General features: G+C 35.9%; 1 protein-coding gene and 2 long non-coding RNA genes across 6 annotated transcripts; 2 read left to right on the plus strand and 1 right to left on the minus strand.

The window, feature by feature from the left end:
• The first annotated feature begins 2,366 nt into the window (after window positions 1-2,366).
• On the plus strand, window positions 2,367-2,838 carry LOC124459410. Its single transcript, XR_006953637.1, has 2 exons — window positions 2,367-2,517; window positions 2,604-2,838. It is a non-coding gene; the product is annotated as an uncharacterized LOC124459410 (long non-coding RNA).
• A 50-nt stretch (window positions 2,839-2,888) lies between these two features.
• LOC124459408 lies at window positions 2,889-7,907 on the plus strand. 4 transcript variants are annotated; one of them, XM_047008855.1, is made up of 4 exons: window positions 2,889-3,144; window positions 3,982-4,108; window positions 7,606-7,637; window positions 7,820-7,884. In XM_047008855.1, exons 1-4 carry the CDS (start codon window positions 3,027-3,029, stop codon window positions 7,855-7,857), a joined length of 315 nt encoding a protein of 104 aa, XP_046864811.1. In that variant the 5' UTR covers window positions 2,889-3,026; the 3' UTR covers window positions 7,858-7,884. The 4 variants fall into 4 exon arrangements, 2 of the variants coding, with proteins under 2 accessions (XP_046864811.1, XP_046864812.1); XM_047008856.1 differs by lacking the exons at window positions 2,889-3,144; window positions 3,982-4,108 and adding exons at window positions 6,230-6,401; window positions 6,611-6,688 and having other exon boundaries at window positions 7,574-7,637; window positions 7,820-7,907; XR_006953634.1 differs by lacking the exon at window positions 7,606-7,637 and having other exon boundaries at window positions 7,820-7,904.
• Window positions 4,740-5,068, minus strand: LOC124459409. Its single transcript, XR_006953636.1, has 2 exons — window positions 4,921-5,068; window positions 4,740-4,835 (listed from the first exon to the last, which is right to left on the minus strand). It is a non-coding gene; the product is annotated as an uncharacterized LOC124459409 (long non-coding RNA).
• Window positions 7,908-10,414: the final 2,507 nt, after the last annotated feature.

Genomic DNA, 10,414 nt, shown 5'->3' on the forward strand with positions numbered 1-10,414 from the left:
CTACTTCACCTGAAGGTGTTCAGCAAGAACGACGTATGAAGTTACTGTTGTTAATTAATAATATAGCCCTTGATAAAGGGTAGGATGGTCGAAATTATTAATGTCATGGTTGTTCCAGACCAATTGGAATGATTATGATCAATGAATTCTCGACTTGTTATTTGCTAATAACTCAAATATATTTATTTTCAAATTTCTTAGCTTAATAAATGTTATCTTTGTAGAAACTATTATGACAAAGTACATAATCCCTTTTTTCCATGAAGCCCATGGATGCGTTCGTTCGTGATGAAACAGTCATATTGTATCAGGAGGCTCTCGTTCATCGCGAAAGATTTATGAGAAAAATACGTTGTAAAAGGTAATAAGTAAAAAACGTATAAACATGCTTAGTGTTTGTTTAAGTTATAGTTCAAAAAGGCAGAAGTTGTTTGAACCTTTGAAGTATCGTTGGACGTTCTAGTTTTTTTTATGAGAAGAATTCTTGTAAAGAAAAAGACAAATTTTGAAAACCAAAAAATCCCGTTTTCGGTCCATGCCTCCCGATACCCATAGATAGTTGATCACTAGAGAGTCGCATGTTAACTAAGGGAACCACATAATCCTTGTTTGTTTTCCATGAAACATATGGATGGTTTACTCGTGATACATGAGAAACAGTAAATGGGAGAGTTAAATCCGAAAGATATAAACCGATAAAATTGATATAAAACTTTTTAAGGTTTTCTTTATTTATAAGTGTCAGACAGGGTCATAAGAAGTTAATTGAAACATTGCTTGGTTTGTTTTATGAGAAGAAAACAAAAATATAAAATTCGAAAGCAAAAAACCCCGTTTTCGGTCCATGCTTCCCGATACCTTCTTAAGCGCAAGGCACTAGAACGCCGCATGTTATTTCTAAGGATCCAACTAGTCTAAACAACTACGTACATTTAAGCAATCCATCTTTCCCATGGTAAACACACGTGTCAAAAAAACGTGATTGAATTACAAAATTCGTGCAATCAAATAGTCGGACATAGTATTGTATTTGTAGAAGAGCCAATAAAATAAAAGGATTCTCTTGGGGCATTTGTAAATATTAGTTTAGAAATACTCCGCATTTCTAAATGGGGAATGCACCCCCCATACGGGGGAATGCACCCCCCCTCCCTTGAAATAAACTCCGGCATTCGAGTTTCTTCTTCCTCTTTTATCACGACTCTCTTCCCCGGAGAATCTACGGAGGATTGCAAGTTGCTACAGACTTTAAAGAAATTTATTCATAAAGCATTGTACCATCTTTTCTTTTAATATTTGGTGAGGGAATATTAGTGTTTGGCACTAGGATTTAAACTTCATATGAGTCTGTACAGTCCATTTGACAAATTTTTCAATTTCATAGTCATGGTAACGACAAGCTGGATCTATTTTCATCGCTTTCTGAGTGATTAAATCGTTTGGTCACATAAATGTACGCAAAATCATCTGAACATGCGGTACGCTTGGAAATGCGCAGTACAAGCAAAGTCTATTTGACCAATTGTCTGAGTAAACGATCATGGAAATGACCAACTGCATTTATTAGAATCAATTAGGGAGTAGATAACTTGCTTACTAACAAATTATTAAAGATATCAACTGAGCATGCGCAGTTCACTTGACAGTTTTTGACTTCATAGTTATGGCAACGACCAGCTGCATCTACAAGCACCGAATTTGAAGTAAATAGCATGCTTAGTAACAATTAAATGGATAAATCATCTGCGCATGCGCAGGAGCATGCGCAGTACATTCGACCAATTGTTTATAGTCATGGCAACGACTAACTATATGTACTTGCACTATATTTGTGGCAATTAGCTCACTTAGTCGCAAATTATCAAAGAAATCATCTGGGCATGCGCAGTAGTGACTTTAATAATACCGCAACTTTCGTAAGCCTCTGAATTTTGTATATATATATAAAGCCAATATTAGGTATAGTAGATGTCAACTAGCAGTGGAAGCTGGGTGCGATATGTATGCAGTGGCTTAGGGTCCAGACGTTTCGGGTCGCGACCGCACTCTCCCTGCGTACCCCGAGCAAAGCCTATCGCAGGTGATCTCAGGGTCTGATGGGCGGAAGCTTGCTATTGCATCTCCCAAGTAGGATAGCGTGGAGGGCCGAAATCTCCTACCGAAACGTTAACATGCGGCGTTCTAGTGCCTCGGCTTAAGCAGGTATCGGGAAGCATGGACCGAAAACGGGTTTTGCTTTTGAATTTAATCTTTTTTGTATAAAAGAAACTAGAACATTCAAGGATATTGCAAAAGTTAAAAAATTCCGCCTTAATGACTTATAATTTAAACCAACTGTAAATATGTTTATACGCTTTTACATGTTAACTTTTGAACTTGCAAGGAGCAGTCAAGCGTCTCACTGTGATAAACCTACGAAGTATTCTTTCTCTCATTTTCTTGTTTAGAAAAAGTTATCAACTAAGTGGTCGAACTCTTCGTAAACTACCATTCCTTGCACATGCGCTGTACTCAAAAGTAAGTAATACGAATTAAAGCCTTCACCCGTGTTCTTTTTGTTGTACATGCATGTACTTATATTGTCCCTCAAACCTACGTAATAGGCGCAAACGATAACCTTAGAGGTGTTTTTGAATAATCTTTCAATGGTTGTCGACAAGCAGTTCAAAGAAAAAGAGAATCTTTGCTCAGTTGGTGAAGAAAAAAGCGTGCAAACGTGATCTTTTTAGCGATTGTATACTTTTTATACATTCATAGTAATATTTTGGATATGTTTTGTTGAAGATTAAGATTTTTGTATTGCTCAATTTAAGTTCAATAAGTAACATAGATCACAAAGTTTGCTAATTTATATTGATGCTTTAAGACTCCTTACATGACGTTTCCGCAACACACGAGGTCAAAGTTCGTATATATTAAAATGCAACAATGTGTATAGTTCGTTATTGAGGATAATGTATAGATTATTTTACATAGGGAAAGATATTTATACGCTATAGTTAATTGTAACTGTTTAATTTCAACTTATGTTTACATTAAATGACATCCTTAAGCCAACTTTACTAATATTGATCGCTATTTTCGTGTTATACATCTATAATCATCTTGTTGTTAAAGATTTGAAGCTTTGCTGCGATAATACAGGTTTGTACAGCTATCTCATCTTTGTTTGTTGCCTGCCTGATAGCATGTCGACTCCGGGGACCAGATTTTTTATCGTGATTTATATGACATTATAGATTGTCGTACGTCTATCTAATATCTTGAGTATAAACGATATGTTTTGAAAGATGAGTTTACATATACTCTAGTAGTGTCTTCATCAGGAGTGATCTGATGTTGAAACTTGAGTCTTTATATACTCCAGTCTAGTGTCTTCATCAGGAGTGATCTGATGTTGAATCTTGAGTCCTTATATACTCCAGTCTTATGTTTTCATCAGGAGTGATCTGATGTTGAATCTTGAGTCCTTATATACTCCAGTCTAGTGTCTTCATCAGGAGTGATCTGATGTTGAAACTTTAGTCCTTATATACTCCAGTCTTATGTTTTCATCAGGAGTGATCTGATGTTGAATCTTGAGTCGTTATATACTCCAGTCTAGTGTCTTCATCAGGAGTGATCTGATGTTGAATCTTGAGTCCTTATATACTCCAGACTAATGTCTTCATCTGGAGTGATCTGATGTTGAATCTTGAGTCCTTATATACTCCAGTCTAGTGTCTTCATCAGGAGTGATCTGATGTTGAATCTTGAGTCGTTATATACTCCAGTCTAGTGTCTTCATCAGGAGTGATCTGATGTTGAATCTTGAGTCCTTATATACTCCAGTCTTATGTTTTCATCAAGAGTGATCTTTTATTGAAACTTTCGCTAGTGTTATTTAACCATGTTATCTAAAAACTTTATCCTACATAGTCCATTTTTGTATTTGTGTTTCCACTTGTTTTCTTTAATGTTTTAAAATAATGTTCTTGACAGCAGAGAATTATTCTCATTATGATTTGGTCGTTGGAATACTTTCATCGCGCGGCAACTTTGATTTGAGGCAAAGTTTACGTGAATCATGGGTTGGCTATGCAAGACGACATTCATCTCTAAATAAAAGGTAAGCACAGGAAAACACTGAATTTTCTTGAGGGTAGCTGTAGTGTGTTTTGTATTCAATTAGAGCTACTTAGCGTGTGAAACGTTACAGCAAACACAATATTTGTGAAGGTAAAGTGTAGAACAGTGTTTCAAATTGGCCTGTCGCGTTTACAACGAATTTCTTTAATACCAGAGAACGTTTACAACGTATTTCTTCAATACCAGAGAACGTTTACAAAGTATTTCTTCAATACCAGAGAACGTTTACAACGTATTTCTTCAATACCAGAGAACGTTTACAAAGTATTTCTTCAATACCAGAGAACGTTTACAACGTATTTCTTCAATACCAGAGAACGTTTACAACGTATGTCTTCAATATCAGAGAACGTTTACAACGTATTTTTCAATACCAGAGAACGTTTACAAAGTATGTCTTCAATACCAGAGAACGCTTACAACGTATTTCTTCTATACCAGGGAACGTTTACAAAGTATGTCTTCAATACCAGAGAACGTTTACAACGTATGTCTTCATGATGAGAGTTATTATCTCATATCATGAAGATACTATGATTGTATACTTTTATACATTCATATTACTATGAATGTATAAAAGTATACAATCGCTAAAAGATCACGTTTGCACGCTTCACCAACTGAGCAAAGATTCTCTTTTTCTTTGAACTGCTTGTCGACAACCATTGAAAGATTATTCAAAACTCTTCTAAGGTTATCGTTTGCGCCTATTACGTAGGTTTGAGGGACAATATAAGTACATGCATGTACAACAAAAGAACACGGGTGAAGGCTTTAATTCGTATTACTTACTTTTGAGTACAGCGCATGTGCAAGGAATGGTAGTTTACGAAGAGTTCGACCACTTAGTTGATAACTTTTCTAAACAAGAAAATGAGAGAAAGAATACTTCGTAGGTTTATCACAGTGAGACGCTTGACTGCTCCTTGCAAGTTCAAAAGTTAACATGTAAAAGCGTATAAACATATTTACAGTTGGTTTAAATTATAAGTCATTAAGGCGGAATTTTTTAACTTTTGCAATATCCTTGAATGTTCTAGTTTCTTTTATACAAAAAAGATTAAATTCAAAAGCAAAACCCGTTTTCGGTCCATGCTTCCCGATACCTGCTTAAGCCGAGGCACTAGAACGCCGCATGTTAACGTTTCGGTAGGAGATTTCGGCCCCTCCACGCTATCCTACTTGGGAGATGCAATAGCAAGCTTCCGCCCATCAGACCCGAGATCACCTGCGATAGGCTTTGCTCGGGGTACGCAGGAGAGTGCGGTCGCGACCCGAAACGTCTGGACCCTAAGCCACTGCATACATATCGCACCCAGCTTCCACTGCTAGTTGACATCTACTATACCTAATATTGGCTTTATATATATACAAAAATTCAGAGGCTTACGAAAGTTGCGGTATTATTAAAGTCACTACTGCGCATGCCCAGATGATTTCTTTGATAATTTGCGACTAAGTGAGCTAATTGCCACAAATATAGTGCAAGTACATATAGTTAGTCGTTGCCATGACTATAAACAATTGGTCGAATGTACTGCGCATGCACCTGCGCATGCGCAGATGATTTATCCATTTAATTGTTACTAAGCATGCTATTTACTTCAAATTCGGTGCTTGTAGATGCAGCTGGTCGTTGCCATAACTATGAAGTCAAAAACTGTCAAGTGAACTGCGCATGCTCAGTTGATATCTTTAATAATTTGTTAGTAAGCAAGTTATCTACTCCTAATTGATTCTAATAAATGCAGTTGGTCATTTCCATGATCGTTTACTCAGACAATTGGTCAAATAGACTTTGCTTGTACTGCGCATTTCCAAGCGTACTGCGCATGCTCAGATGATTTTGCGTACATTTATGTGACCAAACGATTTAATCACTCAGAAAGCGATGAAAATAGATCCAGCTTGTCGTTACCATGACTATGAAATTGAAAAATTTGTCAAATGGACTGTGCAGACTCATATGAAGTTTAAAGCCTAGTGCCAAACACTAATATTCCCTCACCAAATATTAAAAGAAAAGATGGTACAATGCTTTATGAATAAATTTCTTTAAAGTCTGTAGCAACTTGCAATCCTCCGTAGATTCTCCGGGAAGAGAGTCGTGACAAAAGAGGAAGAAGAAACTCGAATGTCGGAGTGGCAGAGATTGAAAGACGATGAGAATGAACGTTTACTTAAAGAAAGCAGAACTATTTCTGATATTCTTTTGTTTCAAATGTCGATGTTTACAGAAATCTTCCATCCCAGTTGCTTCAGTTTTTCTCGTGGTAAGAGAGTGTCTGAGACTTTTATATTTTTCATGCCACTGTGAAATTTCTGGCGATAAGTGGACAGTCTCAAATCAACTTTAAACATTATTTTTGCCCAAATAACTTGCATTAGTGTATAATTCATCTCGCCAGTATCTCCTTACCTACGACATCAGTCGTCATATGTCATATTGATCTTGCTTCATGTCGGCTTTTCTTTTAAATAGGCTCTCGGCGACTTTAAGTTTTCCTTTGTAATGAAAACTGACGATGATTGTTTTGTTAACCTGGAGACCATCTTACAGGTTTGTGAAAGCTCTTCAATTACATCTCCCAAGTAGGATAGCGTGGAGGGGCCGAAATCTCCTACCGAAACGTTAACATGCGGCGTTCTAGTGCCTTGCGCTTAAGAAGGTATCGGGAAGCATGGACCGAAAACGGGGTTTTGCTTTCGAATTTTATCTTTTGTTTTCTTCTCATAAAACAAACCAAGCAATGTTTCAATTAACTTCTTATGACCCTGTCTTTTCTGACACTTATAAATAAAGACAACCTTAAACATGTTTTATACCAATTTTATCGGTTTATATCTTTCTGATTTAACTCTCCCATTTACTGTTTCTCATGTATTACGAGCAAACCATACATATGTTTCATGGAAAACAAACAAGGATTATGTGGTTCCCTTAGTTAACATGCGACGCTCTAGTGCTCAACTATCTCGGGTATCGGGAGGCATGGACGTAAACGGGATTCTTTGGTTTTCAAAATTTATCTTTTCTTTACAAGAATTCTTCTCATAAAAACTAGAACGTCCAAGGATACTTCAAAGGTTCAAACAACTTCTGCCTTTTGAACTATAACTTAAAAACTCTAAGCATGTTTATACGTTTTTACTTATTACCTTTACAACGTAACTTTCTCATAACTCTCTGATGAACGAGAGCCTCATTATACAATATGACTCTTTCATCATGAACGAACGCATCCATGGGCTTCACGGAAAAAAGGGATTATGTACTTTGTTATGAGAACAAACCTGTTAAGAAAACAGGTTGTTATTTTTATAACTATAAGCTGTGTACAAAACAAAATGAGAGAAGTCACCATCATGCATAAAATGCTTTCTGATACGTAGATGAACACTCGTATTTACTAATTAGCAGACCTGTATATATTATATATTACAGATAAACTTCAAAAATACTTATCTTCAATCTAGCAATCCAGTATCAGACTCTCTTAAATTATTTGGTAAGAAAGTTTTCTGTATTCCAAGAGTTGTTCCATCCATCACCACCTTCTGGGAATTCTTCCACATAATTCACAAAAAAATCCATTGTCAAAATCAATATCAAGCAACCTTAATAAGAGAAAATTCAATAACTTAATAAAACAAGCGATCACTATCTCAATGGAATATTCATATTTTGCAGCTGAAAATGAAATGATGCTTACCGTATCATGGCAATGATAGCGAGACGAAACTTAGCGTAAGTTATTTCCTTTGGGAAATTCAAACTACCAAGACACTTGCCTTTGTACATATGCAACATAATATTTGTACATAGGTAAACTGAACAAGAATAAAAAAGGAAAAACATTCAAAAGATATAGTGCGAGAAAATTAAATAATGGACAAACGTAGCTACTAATGCTTCGGCAAATTTTCATTAAAAAGTACCTCGAAAAGCCGTTATGAAAAGCCGAATGTAATCTTTTAGATCGGCATGAGATATTGCATATGATCAAACCATACAATCCTGTTTTCAATGCCATCATAATGCTTTTTTAGCACAAGAGGAGCAAGGTCTACAATACACTAAATAATTTATTTAAGTCAAATAATTATGAAGTGAAGCGTAACCTATAACAAATCAGAACTTACCCTTCACATCATGGATTGAACAAAAGTACGCAACTGAACACAAGTCTACGTACAACCATTCATCTTGAATAGAACGTTTATCCCACTCTGCACCACAAGAACAAATACCACTTTCAGATGGCGCCAAAATTTTATGACCATTTTTCAGGAAGATCAGTAAAATCGCTTGCATCATTCTCATTGCCTAAAATAATTAAATAGTAATATTTACAAAATGCTAGAAAGTGCTAAATACCATACCGATAAAGGAAATAGTATATGTAAAGCTAAAAGGATGTTCACCATTGCAGATTATCTTGCATACTTGTTTCAAATAAAGAAACCTTTTCGTTTGCCAATTCAAAATAATTCCATCTGTGGTTTAAAGGAAAACCAAAGCACCAATGGTCAATCCATTTCATTCTCATAAACTTCCATGGCTAATGCAAGGGTTGTCACATATTGCAATGATATTCTTATTGCATTCATGTATACAACTGGGAGGTACTTTTGAATACACTAAGTAAAAATCTCAGTTAAGAAGCATAAAATCCAAAACACCAAGCTAGAACTAAACATTATATGATTCTTAAACAAACTTAGCTACTATTATGTTTACAATATGTGTGTAGTGGTAAATTTTGTATGTTCAACAATGTGTTTGTATGTAGTGTGTACATGCATGTGTATCATGTAATATCATTTATATCATATTATAATTTCATATATAATTAATTAGAACGTTATCTAGAAGCCTTGCATGTGCTAATTTGCTTACATGCGTAAACACTGGAATAAACCGCATTTGTTGTTATTGTGGTTAACTATATCTTGCTGTAACATACTGTGTATATGGGAGTATAAAAAAACCACAATACTTCCCATTAGATATTATATGTATATATGAGTTGTTTAGACCACTGAGTACAACCTACGAGGACAACCTACGAGCACAAGCTACGAGGAGACAAACTTAGGAGGCATAGCCTACCGAAGTAGGTTGACAAGCTACAATCTACCAGACAACTATCTTGGCTTCTGTGCCATAACTATCTTTTGGCTTCTGTGCCTTTAATCTATTGGAAAACAATTGTGAGTCATCGTTGGACTCACGAACGCTCAAGAATAAGACTCGCGTTTGTACTCAGACAGGGAGATAAGTTTTACTCATACTTATTGATATTATTATTAAGACACTCATCTACTTTAATATTTACGCTTTATTAATAAATTGTTTGAGAAATATAACTGGTTCACACTATCTTTGTTGCGTGTGGAAATAGAACCAAAATTAATAGTTATTCTTTCGGGACCACGCACGTAACACATAGGTTGTGATGATTGTTAATCTTCAGTTAAGGCTTTATGCTCAAGATCATGTTTTAGTTCAAGAAAGAATATTTTTCAGTGTTGTAAATTGTCATGTTATGTTGTGTAGAGTGTGAATATACCATATGATATAAACTGTAAATGTTAAGTCATATATTACTAGACAAATACGTATATAGTCACTAAACTGTGGTTTCAGTGGAAATCCTGTACGTAAATTCAAAATACTTAGGAACACTTTTCTACCCAATGTGGCATTGCGGTAGGATGTAGTAATGACGGTACTCTATAAACGGAATGGCGTGTTGCAAGTCATGCAAACGCCCAAAATCATATCCTAATAATTATAATATAAATAAGAGCTTGCAAGCGTTGGTTCGGCATTCGGAAAAACAGACGTTGTTAGACGTACAGAAGTGATAAGTTGGAAGTCGTATCGCAGGAGGCGATAGCGTTTGAATAAGTTTCAAGTTTAAAGATTGACGGTTGGCCGTAATCTCAACGTTTCAATAACATATTTGTGTCGCAAAGAACCAACGTTTGGAACTCCGTATCATAAATCGTGCACAAACCACTGTAAATATCCTATCAAGTGTTAAATACAATTGTCAAAATACAGTCCCATCGTTCGAGTGAAGTCTCGAGAGCAGTGAACCAGCACTTCGCGCAGATTGTGCGAAATTCAGTGAGCCTTCGAGCCGGATAGAGTAGCAGAATTCGAGAACACATTGATAGGATAAAAAAGGGTTGTTCACGATGTCAGAGCTGACAAGAAAGCGACAGTCGAGGTGGGCACAAATCGTACGCCACAAAGGTTGTGAACAAGGTGATAAGT

The sequence above is a fragment of the Xenia sp. Carnegie-2017 genome, unplaced genomic scaffold, assembly GCF_021976095.1.
Source record: "Xenia sp. Carnegie-2017 unplaced genomic scaffold, XeniaSp_v1 HiC_scaffold_98, whole genome shotgun sequence".
Lineage (NCBI taxonomy): Eukaryota > Metazoa > Cnidaria > Anthozoa > Malacalcyonacea > Xeniidae > Xenia > Xenia sp. Carnegie-2017.

Excerpts from the sequence above, each read along its gene's own strand:
- LOC124459408 (XM_047008855.1), top strand. The coding sequence starts at position 3,027 with ATGTTTACATTAAATGACATCCTTAAGCCAACTTTACTAATATTGATC. Across the intron at positions 4,109-7,605 it reads CATTCATCTCTAAATAAAAG|CAATCCAGTATCAGACTCTC; the intron begins GTAAGCACAGGA and ends TCTTCAATCTAG. Across the intron at positions 7,638-7,819 it reads AGACTCTCTTAAATTATTTG|CTGAAAATGAAATGATGCTT; the intron begins GTAAGAAAGTTT and ends CATATTTTGCAG.